Raw genomic sequence first — 15,934 nt, 5'->3', positions numbered from 1 at the left:
TGAGCTGCGGCGGCACTGCCAATTCAAGGTCTTGGCTCTCTAAAGCGTGCAAAGCAAGATATTTCCTGTGCGCAGACGAGGACACATTGGCCAGCGATCAGAGCCTGACCCGGTCGCTGCATGCGTTGGCTTCACGCTGACCGGAGATGCTCCCAAGGCTTAATTCGGGCGGGGGTTTGCGAAGATGACAGCCCGCCCACCAGCGCGTCTCCTCATAGCCCGTCTGCCAGCTAACGTGAGTAGTCGCCGCGAGCTAGGAGCCACAATTGGACGCGTTATGGGCATACGGGCAGCATCACATATTTGTGCGAGCAGCAAGACAGCGGGAGACCAGCCTGCCACTGTTGCACGTCGCAGCGCAGGCACTGGAGGGTGCTGCAGTTGGTGGCTACGGCCGCGAGCACAGCAGCCGGGCGGCGTGACAGTGCGCGAGACAGATGGGGGAGTCTGCGGAAGATACGGGCTGCAACGCGTGCAATGTCAAGCGTGTTCCTGGCTGGGAACTGCCAGAGCAAAACGCCATAGATCCACGACGCCGGACGGAACACGCCACGGTTGGCTGGTGTTCCTTGACTTCCAAGGTTATGAACTTGCGCGACGCAGATAGGGTTAGCCCGGTAGCTCCAAGCCAGTAGAGCGCGGTCCACTCTGGCTCCTGGGCGCGCTGAGAGCCCGTCGTTTTGTAAGAGCTGCAGCCGTCTGAAGAACATCATCCTCTCCTCACCTCCCCTTCACCTCCTCTTTATCATCCTCTCCCCACTACGGTCGAGCACGGAGTTTCTTGGATCTGATGTGGTGCTGAAAATCTTCGGCCCTGTCTTTCCACAAAACCCTCCTTCTCCTGCTCTCTCCCCACCCCGACCGTCTCTCTACGAATAGGATACCCTGAAGTGTGCCAGACCACTCTGCGACCTTCAGCCTCCCATTCCCATCCGCCTACCCCTCCTGTCCTCTCGCTGGCCGCAGAGATAGTTGAAAAAGCCTTCGCTGTACCTCCGTCCATCGTTGTCAGACTCGACTCCTATACGACCAGCCTCGTGTGACCCCACCGTACACCTGTGTCAGCTCTTGGAACTTAAAGGTAGGTCAATGTTTCAATCTTCGTTGCCGTGGATCCCGTTTGCCTCGGTCATTGCGTCGGGTCTGCGTAGCACCTTCCATCAGGGACTTCTTCCATCCGCGGATCCCGATCAAGAAGGAACAGGACGGCACAGACCATGATGAGGCACATGAACACTACGAGGAGGCCGGAGGACAACGTCAGCATATGAGGGCAGCATCAGGGAAGGGCGAACATTGCGAACGACAGGGCCATGGCGAGACAATAGGATTGTAAGCATCGGCTTTGCACAGTGTTGTCGGTTAGGGTGGCAGGTCGAGTCAAGGGCGACACATACCGTACGTCCATCGGATTGCATCTCGTCCCGTCTACGTCAATTAGGAGTGTCTCGCCAAATCACGACTCTCGAAAGCCGCCGCGATGCCATCACCATTGACACAAGATTGTGTGCCACGAACTCGCCGCTGTAGCACCTCATACACGGTCACGTCTACGACTTGCATTTCATCCATATCAGGTTTGGTAGCTTGGAGTTAGTAACTTGGGACTGAGGCTATGGCTGTCATTGTTGCTCTCATTGTTCTGCGTCAACATTATGCTGCACGTAGCAAACGTCGTTTTACACCGCATCGTCACTATTACCTGTGGTTCATCAGGATCTGTCACTGAAGTCTGGCGGCTCAACTACATGTGCACCCGTCACGTCCTGTCACGGTCCCTGGCCGGAACGTGCCGCAGCCTCATTCCACGATCGCTGGCCTGATCATCGGTTACCACATTGGCTCACTCTCATTTTACTGGATCACTGGATGTCACCTTGACTCGCTATTGATCAACTGTCGAACTTGCGCTGACCATACCACTGCAGTTTCATCAACTGTAATCAGGCTATACAACCGGCTGTATCTCACCACAGTCTTTTGCATCTTCGATAAACTGAAGATTTGCATCCACTGTAAGTTTCCCGCGAAAGACATCCGAAATGCTTGAGACTAAGCCTCGCGTAGTTCCATGATTGCCAGCACTGGGATTATTCGCATTCCAGTACCTAGCAACGCACCCTGGCAGACTCGTTAGCTCGTGCTCTGTCATCCCTTTTCACAGTAGTGTTCGCCCCACATCAAACCCGCCCAATTTCACTCTAGCTCCTGGATGCAATTAGCAAGGGGCTCGAGCTTTCCGACTTCTTCTACCGTACCTTTCCTGTCCTCTGCTCCTCATTCGTTCTTTATCTTAATACTTTAATTCTTCAAGGTATGTACTTCCTCGCGCACCACTTCACGATCGAAAATTCAGTTGAACGCGGACTAACATCCTTTCGTGTTCCAGGCTTCTGCTATACATATTCCCGCCACACAAGCTCTTCGGGAACCACGGACCAGATACCTTCCTTTACCACCCAACTACACACAGTCCTTCGACACCAGTTTGCCAATCAGGCTGCCATTCTCTAATCCGGCCAATACACCGAGCTATCACACTCCCTTACCAAAGCAAACCGACTTTGACGCCCCTGCAACCCACCTCCCTCCACATCACCAACAATGGCCTACCACCAACACACACAATCCCGCTACGGGCATTGCGACTCGTACTTCACGGAATCACACGATGACGGCATCTACGTCCTCCGTGCTGAGGCTAGGGAACGTCAGCGCAGTATTGCAAGGATGCAACAACGGGCTATCGCGGAAGAGCTTTCAAGACAAACTGCCGATGAGTACCAGGAGGACATTATGGAGCACATGATGCACATGGAGGTTGGTGTTGTGAGACACATGCGATGAAAAGTCTTGCTAACACGAACCAGTCACAAACACTACCAGACGTCAACTCAATCGACATTCAGACAGAGATCCAGTGGTTCATGCGCCCCTACCTCCTCGACTTCTTGGTCGAAGCTCACGCCGCTTTCCAGCTGCTGCCCGAGACTCTTTTTCTTGCCGTCAACCTTCTCGACCGCTACTGCTCCCGCCGCGTCGTCTACAAGCGTCACTACCAGCTCGTTGGCTGTGCTGCCCTCCTCGTTGCTGCTAAGTACGGTGACAAGAAGGACCGGGTACCAACCGTTCGGGAACTGAAGTCGATGTGCTGCTCGCTCTATGATGATGAGATGTTCACCCAGATGGAATGGCACGTTCTGCAAACCCTGAATTGGGTCGTTGGACACCCCACCGTGGACACCTTCCTTCAGATTGCTCTCGCCGAAGCACCTTATGACGCCGAAGTCGAGCACATGACACTGTACATTGCAGAGATTGCCCTGTTCCACAAGGAGTTTGTATCTACACCGCCTTCAGTCCTCGCCAGATCTGCTTTGGCCCTCGCCAGGTGTGTGCTTACACGTCCTCAAGCTAAGCCTACAGAGTGGGCTGGTGCCTACGATGCCCAGACCGTTATGGGCTTGTCGAACCACCTTTACCAGCCATCGCCTGTCCTCTCAAGAAAGTACGCCTCGACACACCTATCCAACGTCGTCGCAACTGTCGACGAGTTCCTTCAACAACAAGCACGCAACGCACAACGAGCAGCGGCCTCGCCACCGACACCCCCGCCAACACTTACTGTCGAAGAGCCCAAGCACGTCTCAGAATACGGACCCTCGACACCCCAAAAGGTCGTCTACAGCGCCATCATGAACAACGGATGCCTCACACCACCAATCACACCCGATGGTGAGGGGCAATTCGCTGGTCACGTTGTCAAGTCACAACCGGCTTCGATGTACCCATCGACACCAACATCAGAGCTGCCACCCAACGTGCCGCATCAACAATATTACCACACCTCATACCTGCATCCCCAGCATATGTAAAGATATCCCTTGCTGGGAGCAGTTGTTGTCTTGAACATCTCCGCATAATCATGGATTGTCTTGATCACAACCATGAATATACCCGTTGTACCAAAACTCTCCATGTATGAGCGTCATAGCGTCACATTTGTCTGGCATTTGCAAGCGTTTTATTCTACCTTTTCTGCGATATCAAAGAATTTTTCTGTTCCTGTCCGTTACCAGCTTTCCTTTGTTACAATACTCGACCTACAAAAAAACAAGGTCGTACGCCACCAGCTTCAGGCTGCGTTAGTACATCGGTCCTGATCAGAGCAGAATGTTCGCATCTTGGACCTACACTATCCTCTAATATGAACAGCTCTGTGGCAGGAGTGCGAGCGGTGGAAAGCAAGCATATAGGCTTAAATTGGGAACAGATGCTACAATTGAGCTCACTCGCCAGTGTTGTTTGCTTAAGCGAGCAGAGATACCCTTCTTCTTTCCTTACAAAATCTCGTCTCTTGGACCCATGCAGCGGATCAGTGGGCATACACATGGTGCCGTGGGCGCGGTGATACGGTGGGCTAGTCCTGGTGTTAGGGCTCAGATTGTACTTCGACAGCGGGGCTGGAAGGGGCATGACGAGCATTAGGTACTAGAACATGGTCGCCCACAATATCAACGGTGTTCCATGCGACATGTCCTTGCGCGCTTAATCTTGGGATTCCTGCGGTATGATGTTTCAGCTTCGTGGGCAAGCAGACTTGCACCGCGTCAAGTTGCTTGTGCTGCTGTCCACTCATTGCATGTTTCACGGTTGTTCATGCAACATTTGAGTCTTAAAGATGGCCTTGGTGCGCGCGCTCGAGATGCATTCTGCTCAGTCCAGCAAATTCGTCTTCTAGCATGGCTCCCGTAAGTCCAGGGAGATTGCGCTGGCTTGCCGCTTATACGACACCTCGCTAACCGCACAAGACACCAATCTCCATCTCAAGACCCACGAGCATAGGCTACATGCCAGTATCGCCCTACATCAACGATGAAACTACATTTGCCAACAATGTCCTGTGTCCGCGGTATGCTGACCAAGACCCAACCTCGGCACCACCTTCACCAGCATCGATTCAGTCCTTTGACATACTAGAGTCCATACCATGGCGACGAAGCTACATATCTTTAGACTCTGGTACAGAGCGCAACTATCGAAAGCGATGGCGAAAGTACAGAGCACAAATCATCGCGACCATGCTCTTGCTCATTCTTTCCACGACTGCACTTACCCTAGGAATTTCCTTAGCAATCCAACACTCAAACAAGCAACTACAATCAACATGCCTATCACACTACGGCGGAGACAGATGCGCAGATCCAACATGGGCACGCTGCGTCATCCGCGAGGGTCTAGGATATTGCCAGGGCGTGGTGTAAGATCTCCCAGTCACCAGGAGCAAAACTTCCAAATCATTCTAGAATCCAGTTCACGATCACCCTGGAACGACATCGCCAATCCCTCGATAAGCTCCCGTGTCAATATGTGGTGTCAGACCGTCACCGTCAGTCTTCATCCCTTGCAAGGATCATCAGCCTCGAACGCGAATCTGGGGAGGCAGCCAAGGTTACGCAGTCGCGTTCACAAGTCGCGAAACCGCGTTCGTAAGAAATACGGTGTTGGGAACACACGTTTCTAGAAGGTGGTTAGGCGAATGGAAAAGGGGGAGATTGGGTGAGGCGGCTGCAGGGCTGGTTCGGTGTGGCGCAATGCGCTGTCGTATTGGCTGGGTATACCCTGGTTGTGTGGCGGAGAGGGCCGGTGATCGAAGATGGAGTTGCGGTGTGCATTTGCTTTGCCGGAGTGCTGTCAAGGGTTTTTCCGGCAGTTGATGAACCTTGACGGCTCTTGAGTGATGAATGTCCCCGTCGGTGAGAGGGGTGGAAAGAGTTTGGCACGTGATAGTTATCTTATCGCATCAGATCTCGTACTTCGTACCTTCGAAACTCCGTCGCATTGATCATACTCACCAATAAACATGTCGACATGAAGTCGTCGCGAGCGTGTCCATCACTTATGGCAACTTATCTCAGCGGTGAACTGCTCCTGCCAGCCGCGCTGGGCGCATCTTCTCGGAGCTCATCGCCCAGTTCTGTCAAAAAGAACAAACATCCAATACGACCACTCATTGCGCTTCTCATCCTCGTGCATCTCTCTGCCGTATTGTATAAGCTCCCTCTAAACCGCGTGATTGAGCTGAGGCTTTGTTAAGATCACTACGAGCATCACGATCCAGCGCTCATCCAGAGCATGGGCCCATTTCTGAGAAGCTGTGCAAGATCAATGAAGCCCAGCAGCGACTAGCATAGCTTCAGGGCACCATGGAGCCTACACTAGTCTCGTGTGATACGTAACGTCGGCAGCAGATCTGCTACTTTGCACGTGTCTGATTGCGCTCAAATCGGACTTCCCGGTAACGATACCTTTCAGCTCCGTCGCTGAGAAGTATTGCGTTCGAGTCGTTCTATGGTGCAATCTCATCCAAGGGTATTCATGAGCGTATGGGTTATCGCAATAGGGTACTTTGTCCACATCCTGCCTACTAAAGCCATCATTGTTGAGCCATTTCTAGCTGTGTTCGGCGGAGAATATGTGTTTCAGTCAATAATCTTTACATTGACATCGGCGCTGGCTGGTGCCTATGATCAACGGTATGTATTCTTCAGCCACGTTTTCTTTCATCGTTCAAATCTCATTTAATGTAAACGCAGAGCACCCTTCTTCTCATACATCAGCTCAACATCATGCGTCGTATCGTTCATGAGCCCCATAATAGCTTCAGCTACAATGAGCTGGAACATATTGCTGCCTTTCTGGATCAACATAGGTCTTCTGGCTTTCGCAATACCTACGATTGTGATGCTGCCTGAGACAACGAAGTCAACCCTCATCGGCTCTTCATCGTTGGTATACAAGCGCTTCAACAGTGACGATCTCGAAGAAGGACCACTCCTCGCAAAGAGTGAGGGCAGTTCAAGTCGCTACGCCAATGTATTTTGAGAAGCCACACGGCTTTGTCCAAGAATCCTTGCAGGCAGCCCAAAAGCTTGTGAGCCCATTCAGAAGACGTTGAAACTTCCAGGTTCTTCTGTGCTCGTTCTTCCTTGCCACACTTGCGAGCTCGGATACGAAGCTCCATGTGCAGTACATCTCGAAACGATACGAGTGGATGTTTACTCAGGTAAACTGGCTGAGAGCCCACTTTTCCTGTCTGAATCGTTAGCTCATTGTGCTTCTAGGCCAGCTTCATACTGTCAGCAAAAGCAATCATCAACTTCACACTACTTGCAATCGTCGTCCCGCGCCTCATCGACAAGTCAGTGTCCACGAGAGCCGTCCACGGCTCTGAAGTCCGGCTTGACTATCTTGGCGCAGAAGCAAGCATTCTAATCTCGGTCATTAGCGTGTTGTGCGTAGCACTGGTATTCAAGTTCTTGATGCAGTTGGCCGCTCTGATGATTTATGCCCTTGGCTCGGCTTTGCCAGTTTTCACCATGTCGCTCGTGAAGTCCCAACTTATAGCGCTTGCTGACTCTGACACGCAGGACTTCAGCATCGTCATGTTGACCAAGACACTCAACTCGCTTGTAGGCGCTCCGCTCATGGCCTCTTTGTGAATACAGGCCATCGGGTTTGGAGGTGTAGGTCTGGGTCTACCATACTTCACATCCGCTGTACGTTGATATCCCGAGAGAACCCGAGATAGATGTACTGATTTGTATTCAGGTCACACACATCTCCGCCGCAATCGTGGTAGCACGTTTCGACGGCAAAGGTCTCAACCCACTTCTACTCAAACCCCAGCGTCGACTGTTTCGACAAACACCATGGCGAGCAATCATGGGGGCGTCATAAAGGACACCTTACTTCATCTGATGGCTTGCGTGCACGACAAAGGCTCTGACAAATCCTTCTACAGGATCGGATCCAAGGCATATCCACTGACCGCGCCTTAGTCCAATTCCTGCGGGATCAGTACAGTCGTCATCGCAGTCGACTGCGCTCAGCGTTCTCTCTGAAGTGCGTGCAAGGCATCCACATCGTCAGATTCTACCTTCCTTTAGGCGACAGTGTGTGGAAGGGTTGAGATGATTGATTGATCTTGAGAGCTATTGGCTGGAATCGATCGAGACTATATAGTAGAAGGGGATAGCAGTGAAGAGTTGGGGAAGCAAACCAAACTAACCGAATGAGCTGGACTATCAGTGCAGCGGGCCGTTGGCAAACACTGCAACGGGCCGCTGGTAGACACTGCAACGGGCCGCTGGTAGACACTGCAACGGACCGCTAGCGAACACAGTGTGATCATCATACTACACGAGACAACATGCGTTCCGGTTATCAACATATCGAACAACCGAACCGCAAGCAAGACTTGCGAGTGTCTTCCTTCCAAAGCAAGAGTCGAGCCCGTCGACACCGCCGAATACAAATGCCAACCCGTTCCACCCAAAACCTCCCCATCCCTCCCGCCAGAATACTTGCTCTCATTCTTCACAAAGAAGCACACGAATCAAGCAGATGGATGGCCGAGCAATTGCCAAAGCGAACATGGGGCGAGCTGTTTGGGAAGCCAGAGCAGCCCGCCGAGGGCTGGGGCATATACTACAAAGAGGGCTGGAACCCTAAGATAATCTTCAGGTTTGTTTTCGGCCTATTGGCGAAAAGCCTCATATTCTGCGTGGTGTGGACAAAGGTAAATCGGACATTCAAGGAGCGTTTGGAGTTGCCTCATGGATTGTTAGTGTAGGCGGAGCTTTGTTGGCCGTTGTTACATCGGTGAAGAGTTTATGAGAGAAGTTGAGCTAAGAGTCATGACTGAGTGACTGCCTTTGGCGCGTGGCAGGAGTGTATGGAGCAGGCAGGTGCGATGGACTGAGCACGTGTTTGGCGTGGTCATGTTTGAACGAGCGCAGGAGCACCTGACGACCTGCCCTGTTGCTCCCTCCTCATTTATGCAGGATGGGCAGCTCGAAATGACTTCAAGACGCGTCGGTGTGGGGAAGCGATGTTCTGAGTCTTCGTGTTCGTTCTCTCCATGCTAAGCATGCCACTCTATATACAAAGCTATCTAACCCAAACCCTGTCATAGCTTCTCAGCAAAGGTTATTCCCGGTCCATATACACATTAGATCCAGATCAAAATAGTACCAAAGGTCGTCTTCAAGACGTGATATAGAAAGTAAAAGTGTCACGGTAAGAAAAAACGCTATATTGTACATGCTGATGGAATGCTGAGACAAAGAGAACGTGGACAATGATGGGGATGCATGTATGCGGGTATCGCTGTGCTAGAAAGACAATAACATGCAAAACAACTTTTACGACTTGGGGCCGATGGTAGTGCCGTTGTCGAATTTGATGGTGAGGTTGACGAGGTCCATGGTGAAGGGGCCGACATCGACGGTGTTGGTGTTTGAGTCGCCGTTGCGGTTGCTGGTGAGGAAGTCCTGGACGTTCTCCTGCGCGGTGGCAGCGGTGTCGAGTTTGCCAGCCTGTTGCAGTGCAAATAGGACGCCTACTCGAGCGAAGTCAACTGCGGTGGTGTTGCTGGATATGGGTGTGGCTTCCTGTCGCGCCTCCACTTGTCGAGCTGGGTGGGGAAGGTGCAAGACAGGAAGCGAACGCGTAGGAAGGGAGCTGCCAAGATTGATGGACTGGTCCGTGGATGGAACTGAGCGGGATGTCAGACCGTTGAAGGTGATCAGCGCATTCTCTGCTGCGCAGCTAAGTGATAAGCTAGAGAATAACGACAAGATGCGAGTTGCATCAAGGGGTATGTTGAAATCCTCGGCCGCGCTTTGAACGAGTCGAGGGATGCCAGAGCCAACAGTAGCGTTGTTGGCAGTGCCCATTATGCTGGTTGTTGTACATCCGCTCTCATCGTTGTTGCCACAAGTGCTACCGGTGAAGCCATTGATGCAAACACAAGTACTCGACTGGTCTGCATTCTGAATGGCGACACCGCCGTTCTGACAATTGGACGAACCGCTTCCGGAGCCTGATGTTGGAGCTGGTGCGCTTGTGGTGTTGTTGTTGTTGCCTTGGTTATCCTGAGCAGCACTGGTACTCTTGTTCTGATTGGGTATTACCACAAGCACGATCGGGATGACCACTGCTGCGGCTACGATGAAGAGGAGTACAATCAACAACGTGATGAAAGTCCAAAGTGGGAGGCCGCAGCATCTGCGCCGCTTCTTGGCTGGTTTCTCGTTACCATATCCTTGGTCTGCACCACCAGAGCGTGTAGCTGCTCCTCCTGAAGACGGCCATTCTGCCATAGCATTGCCAGCCGGTGTACCTGACCTTTGCGGAGTTTCTTGGCCTGGTGGAGGGAATGCAGCGAGCATGTCAGTCAAGGAATTTTGAGACTTCCGCACGTTCTGCTCTGGTGCACCAGTCTCCCAGAAGTCCAACCCAAATCGGCTGGCTGTCTTTCCCCGATCAAGGTTGGCCGCTAACCTCGTTGCTCTTCGAATCAGATCTGGAAGGCTGGTTAGACTGCCGCGTGCCTCAGCGTCACGGACAGTATCCATGTCGAGCCTAGGCGGGCGCCTAAATCCGACACGATCAGCCAAGGTATTTGTGCGAGGCTCTGATTGAAAAGCAAAGAGGGGTGACTCGGCGCCTGTGTAGCTAGGGGAAGTCGACTTGGTGTTGCGTAAGGTGTTCAACGAGCCTGAGGAGGAGGATGAGGATGGGTCGATAAGTCCAGTGCCACTACTCAAGATCGAGCTCCGAAGGGGTGAACTTTGGGCTGCATCACGTGCAGCAAAGATGCCACCCGCTCCTACTGCGCCAATGCCTGCGCCAGCTGCTGCCTTCTTGGAATTTTCACTCTTTTTCTCACCGATACTGTCGACAGATTTGATTGTCATAAGAGACGGCTTCGTCCTCCGCCCCAGACTTGCTTGTCGAACAAGAGGAGGCGGTTCTTTGACAAGCCCACTTTGGTCATCGTGGTCACTAGTGGGTGACATTGTCCCACGGTCGCTTGTTATCGTCTCGTCATCGTCCGATTGTGGGTAATCGTTCTGGTAAAAATCATCGCCGTTCGTGGGGAAGACGTTGCTTGACGCGAAGGAACCGTGACGTGATCTGATTGTGTCCGAACGAGTCTCCGACTCTTCGACAATGGGCGACACGTAAGACATCTGTGTGTAGTATGATGAAGGACCTCTTCGCGACGAAGGTGGTGGGCCCAAGCCGGGGACACGACGAGGAAGTGGCTGTACAGCAGGCATGGGTGGCTGAGGAACCGGGAAGTCCGGAATCGATCCCAGCGATGATGCCTCTGATGCGCCAGAGAATGGCCGTGATGATGGCGAGTACATGTCGTCGCTCTTGTTTGATATTCGAAAGTTGAAAGAGGGCGGTTGAAGATAATCTGGAGAAAGCGGCGGTGGGGACCTTGGGGAAGGCTGCTGAATGGGATAGTCGTCTGATACAGGCCGGATGCTTGGTTGCGGTGGCCGTAACCTGTTGGGTGAACGAGGTGGTATAGTAGGACTGGCGTCGTCGGGAAGAGGCCACTGCGGAGGTGGGGATGCCATGCTCCCATCATCTCTGCCATCAGTAGGAGTCCTCGGCTGCAATTCTTCGTCTCTGTTGGCGGAATATTGCGACACGAGTTGGTTGGGTCGTTGTGGAAGCCCTATGATCCTCGATGTATCCGGCAGTTGTGATCGCATCTGGGCGGCCTGCATTCTCTCCCGTGCTGCACGTACAGAACCCTTCTGTGCGGCTCCGTCTTGTGCGTCGCCATACGCCCGTGGGGCCAGTCTAGCTTCGTAGCTCATCTATCGTCCAACTAGAATATTGGCGGCGGGCGTGTCTGTAGACTGACACGAGTCGGTGGATGTAGAGTGTCAAGCTTGGATCGATCCAACGTGGGAGCTTGGCGTGGGTCCTTAGTACTGGCGCAACGCATGCGACAGCAGCCAAAAGCAGTGATGGTGCGACTCTTGATAGCAAAGAAATCCAGACCAAAGACAGCGACAGGTCAATGCGTAGACGTGTGACACGAAGCTGTCGACAACTGCAGCCGATTTGAAATTGTAAAGCAGAACCTCAGGACTGAGGGCAGGAAGACCAGATGATAGGCAAGTGGTCAGATGGTACACGTCTAGAGTTGGGGCCGAAGATCTGGCGTAGGTTCCGACAGTCAGCGGAAGGTAGAGATTCCTTGCCTTGGGATGGCCAACAAAACCGCTGTCTTGGCAACGACGATGCTAGGGAAGACCGACACAGTGGTGGATAGTGTATACTAAGAGTTCCAGGAGCCTGTTGTCTCTTGATGTCAGTCTTGCCCCTCGCATTATACAGAGGTACTGGACCGGCCAGCAAAGGCACGAGGGTTCATGGCGCACGGCAAGACGAGGTATACAAAACGTGGTATACCTTCATGAGCAGTAGGAGAAGAGCTGACAAAGGGCGAGAGGCTGGATCGGAGAAATGCAAGCAAGGGTGATGGAAGAACTTGTGACGTTGCTCGTTGCAGTGATGTGAGGACAACTGACAGGCCGGGTTTCAAGAAGTAGAGAGCCAGGTACGTACCGTATCAACGTAACCCGGATGGTGGTCAAACAAGGTCGGTTGGAAGAATGGGCTCTGTCGAGCAGAGGTAACGTACGACGATGAGTTGTCAAGGGCAATGGATGCAAGTAAGCTTACTATCGACCGTTGAATAGCGATAAGATATGCTCGACTCGATTATGGAGGCTTGGCCGTGCGGAGAAATGAATTGAAGGTTAAAGAACGGACTGAAGTCGAAGCATCAGACGGGCTGCGCTGGAAGAGCGTCAAGCTCGTAAGAAGCACTCAACGTACAGCTGGTGACAGCGAAGAGAGGGCAAGGAGACACAGCGCAGGGCAGCGATGCGATGTCTCGCAATGCAGAGACTTTGGACGGGAGCCAGGGCTGATGGCGGAACGCGTAAGGAAGGCCGGACCAAGTCAGATGCACGCACGGACTGAACCTTCAATGCAGCAAGCGAACACGAATGGGGACCTCCTCAGGGGTCCACAGTGGCTGCAGTTTATTGGTTGCTGAGTCGTGCGACAGTAGCGGGCAGCGCACATGCTCCCGTCGCAGCACGAGGCGAGATGGCCCCAAGAAGATCAGGAGGATCCAGATGTTCGTGAGAAGCGCGATGGCTGGATGGCTTTTGACTGGACATGCTCAGCAGTGCTGTGTGCGGCTGAGGGCAATTCACTCCCGTCTGTCGCTCCCAACACCGGCTAGTCAGCGCCACGATCGTTGTGCTGGGGTTCTCGGTCAGCAATTTAACGTGGTGGCATGAGGCCTGGAGGATTGAGAGGCGTTCCGACATTGGCGTGTTTCGGCCTAGCCCTGCGTACGCCGTACAGCTTCGCGAGGCCTTCACGAGTCGACTGCGGGTGGTGGTGTCGGCCATAGAACTGTTTTGAGACACGATGCCACGGATGCCTTGTGCGCACATGCATCAATCTTTCCAGTCCGGACGTTGCGGCAGCTGTCGAGTCCTGCTACGGATAGCTGCAGTACCAGCGCTCAGCCATCAGCTGTCTGCAACGGGCACCAGTACACAAGCGATCAGCGGTCTCCAGATGCTGCAGCAAAATGACAAGAGGGTTTGCGTGCTAATTCAGGTACGCCCCACAGCGGTGGATACAAAGGAGCAACGGGTAACGACGATGACGTATCGCGCAAGGGCCGTTGCAAGCGCGGGCGTCTGAGTGGCCGGTAAGTAATCAATCTGAGGCAGCTCAGATGACGATCAGCCATAAAGAAGTCTGACCTCGACAACAATATGAGGAATGAGACATCTCAATGTATGCGGAATGAAGAGAATGGAACAGCTGCTCCCTTGAGAAGAAGCTGCCACTTCCGCTCACCACCAGTTCCTGCCACCTGGTCTGGTGCTCTCAACACCAACTTCTGTCAAACCACAACGACAGTAGACTCGTTTGCGCATCGTTCGGTGTTGTTCCGCACACGTAACAACCAAGTCACACATTTCACCTGGAACATGATACTGTCGAGTCCTGCACCTTGTCCAACGGTACATGCTGATGTTCTTGCGCGAAGAAGGCGCAATGAGTGAATTGGAGTTATAGCTTGAACGTGCCGAGCGTCGTCGCTGCTACGTTTGCGTTATTGTCTACAATATTCAGATCGAATCCCCTCATCTCATTTACCAAGCAACTGACCTCAGGGCCTCCACCAGCCACCTCACCAAGTTATTACAAGCGCTCGACTAATACGCATCAACTACTCCATGGCATCATCTCAGCGCGTTCGTACAGGTCAAATGAGGTCGAACACATGCTCAGACCTATCCAGGAACCCGTCACGTCTCACGACACCCACATAGTTGCTGTGTCACTAGGAAGTGGGCACAGCTGCAATGCCGCACGTAGGTGAAGTCAACGTAGTATCCAGATTACAGTACTGACATTGCCACAGGGGCTTCCTCACCATTACGTTCTAATAGAGCGCCTGCTACTCCGTCGGTGCGTAGAGCAGGAGAGCTTCAGCCAATATCGCCATCCCGCATCGCCAACACGAGTGCTCGACGATACATGGGTTCGGCATTGCTACACTCACCTGCACGCCTTGGTCACAGCGCATGTATACGCCAGATCTTTGACGATACGCAACAACGATCTCTTGGCCGGCAGCGTACTAGGGACGTAATCTACCCATCTCTTGCAAACGTGTCTAGGCATGTCTCGCCACACAAAAACTCTCAAGCAATTTTCAGCGATTCTTCAAGGCACGATCGACCTCAACCTCAAGATCAGCCTTCATCAATTGATACTGATGCGACGGTGAGCGACCCGCATGTGATTTCGCCTCATACTGCTGAACTCCGACCTTCCCCAGAGCCTTGGTCCGATGATTCAGGTTATCTGAATGCGAGTTTGTCGTGTATTTCAACAGAGGTCGCCGAGTCGCCAACAGAAAGGATCTATGACTGGCTGTCAACAACTTGCAGTGGCGAACTTGAGGGTACTGCGGATAACATGGGCGAAAATCGCGACGTGGATCGTGAGAGACGAGTACCAGGACCTCGCAGTTCAGAAGTGTACCAAGAAACAAGTGGTAAAGGCTCAGAACTGTTGTCGAACCCTCCAACAATGGATGCGCCCCAGAGCGTCCTCGGCACTCGATTGGAACGCCATGTTTCGGACATGTGCAAGACTTTCAACTTCGACACTCGGCAAGCATAGCAAGCTAGTCGGACAGCCGACCACTTCGGAGCAACCTTCCAGTCTTCGACAACAACAACACACTTGAGTGTAGCTGACATTAGCCGAGCATCCACTCCTGCCAACCACACAGTAGCTGGCGGCGGAGAGCTCGAGTTGAGTCCCCTCAGTCCAAACGTCTGTACGGAGCGTGGCCCTTCGGGGTATCATAGGAACCGCAAGCTACACGCAGCAACGAGCCCATCACCTCTTAAACCGAGACCATTTTTTCGCTTGCAGCAAGGACGTCTAAAGGAGAACCTAGCGCTAGAGAGCGACACTTTCGATCAGGCTCACCTAAAAAGCCTCAGGGAGCGTTGAGCAGATTCTTAACCTCGACATCTACTCGCGAGCACCGGTCATTGAATTCCACTTCAGTCGTTGTGGAGTCGCGACTTTACCCTTTCAAGGTTTGGGTTGGCGCAGGTACAGGTAATATGTATTGAGGCGGGTTCATTGAGTGGGCGTGCCAATGTTTTCCAGGGTACATATCTCTATGCATCACAGAGTATAGCTTCCATCTTCTACTGAGGGATAACAGCTTCTTGAAATCAATTGCACGTCCAGCATTCGGCACGCTTTTGTTCTCTTTCGCTCTTCTCTTTTATGTATTTGTCACTGTCCCCATGCCTCCTTTGATATGCAGTAAGAGAGGGTTAAGTTACGGAGAAGAAGCACCTCAACTTGTACTCACGCGAGACATGAACACTGCTCTAGGACCATGTAGGGTACCAAAGCCAAAGTTGTTGCGGTATCGGTTGGTCCGTACAGTGTCTGGCTATACCCCCGACTACTACCCTAGACTAGTGTGTTACAG

General features: G+C 52.6%; 5 protein-coding genes across 5 annotated transcripts; 4 read left to right on the top strand and 1 right to left on the bottom strand.

Moving 5' to 3' along the window:
* The first annotated feature begins 2,202 nt into the window (after positions 1-2,202).
* On the top strand, positions 2,203-3,982 carry BU25DRAFT_80733 (G1/S-specific cyclin CLN2). Its single transcript, XM_033712136.1, has 3 exons — positions 2,203-2,314; positions 2,390-2,820; positions 2,871-3,982. Exons 2-3 carry the CDS (start codon positions 2,605-2,607, stop codon positions 3,873-3,875), a joined length of 1,221 nt encoding a protein of 406 aa, XP_033566899.1. The 5' UTR covers positions 2,203-2,314; positions 2,390-2,604; the 3' UTR covers positions 3,876-3,982.
* An 829-nt stretch (positions 3,983-4,811) lies between these two features.
* On the top strand, positions 4,812-5,499 carry BU25DRAFT_406025 (uncharacterized protein). Its single transcript, XM_033705178.1, has one exon. It carries the CDS (start codon positions 4,851-4,853, stop codon positions 5,262-5,264), a length of 414 nt encoding a protein of 137 aa, XP_033566898.1. The 5' UTR covers positions 4,812-4,850; the 3' UTR covers positions 5,265-5,499.
* Positions 5,500-6,378: 879 nt separating this feature from the next.
* On the top strand, positions 6,379-7,740 carry BU25DRAFT_417304 (uncharacterized protein; the record flags this gene model as incomplete). Its single annotated transcript, XM_033707796.1, has 6 exons — positions 6,379-6,536; positions 6,597-6,876; positions 6,968-7,066; positions 7,125-7,472; positions 7,509-7,559; positions 7,612-7,740. The coding sequence occupies 6 exons, from the start codon at positions 6,379-6,381 to the stop codon at positions 7,738-7,740; spliced, it is 1,065 nt and encodes a 354-aa protein (XP_033566897.1).
* A 1,180-nt stretch (positions 7,741-8,920) lies between these two features.
* On the bottom strand, positions 8,921-11,832 carry BU25DRAFT_80783 (uncharacterized protein). Its single transcript, XM_033712137.1, has one exon. The coding sequence runs from the start codon at positions 11,682-11,684 to the stop codon at positions 9,207-9,209; it is 2,478 nt and encodes an 825-aa protein (XP_033566896.1). The 5' UTR covers positions 11,685-11,832; the 3' UTR covers positions 8,921-9,206.
* A 1,488-nt stretch (positions 11,833-13,320) lies between these two features.
* On the top strand, positions 13,321-15,099 carry BU25DRAFT_417302 (uncharacterized protein; the record flags this gene model as incomplete). The annotated part of the gene is made up of 4 exons (XM_033707795.1): positions 13,321-13,515; positions 13,578-13,609; positions 13,984-14,282; positions 14,333-15,099. 4 exons carry the CDS (start codon positions 13,321-13,323, stop codon positions 15,097-15,099), a joined length of 1,293 nt encoding a protein of 430 aa, XP_033566895.1.
* Positions 15,100-15,934: the final 835 nt, after the last annotated feature.

This window comes from Macroventuria anomochaeta, assembly GCF_010093625.1.
Source record: "Macroventuria anomochaeta strain CBS 525.71 unplaced genomic scaffold BU25scaffold_2, whole genome shotgun sequence".
NCBI lineage: Eukaryota > Fungi > Ascomycota > Dothideomycetes > Pleosporales > Didymellaceae > Macroventuria > Macroventuria anomochaeta.
The sequence above is the reverse complement of the archived record's forward strand: the minus strand, read 5'-3'. Positions and strand labels throughout refer to the sequence as shown.

Coding starts and splice junctions, on each gene's coding strand:
- BU25DRAFT_80783 (XM_033712137.1), bottom strand. CDS start 11,684: ATGAGCTACGAAGCTAGACTGGCCCCACGGGCGTATGGCGACGCACAA.
- BU25DRAFT_80733 (XM_033712136.1), top strand. CDS start 2,605: ATGGCCTACCACCAACACACACAATCCCGCTACGGGCATTGCGACTCG. Junction 2,821..2,870: donor AGCACATGATGCACATGGAG/GTTGGTGTTGTG, acceptor AACACGAACCAG/TCACAAACACTACCAGACGT.
- BU25DRAFT_406025 (XM_033705178.1), top strand. CDS start 4,851: ATGCCAGTATCGCCCTACATCAACGATGAAACTACATTTGCCAACAAT.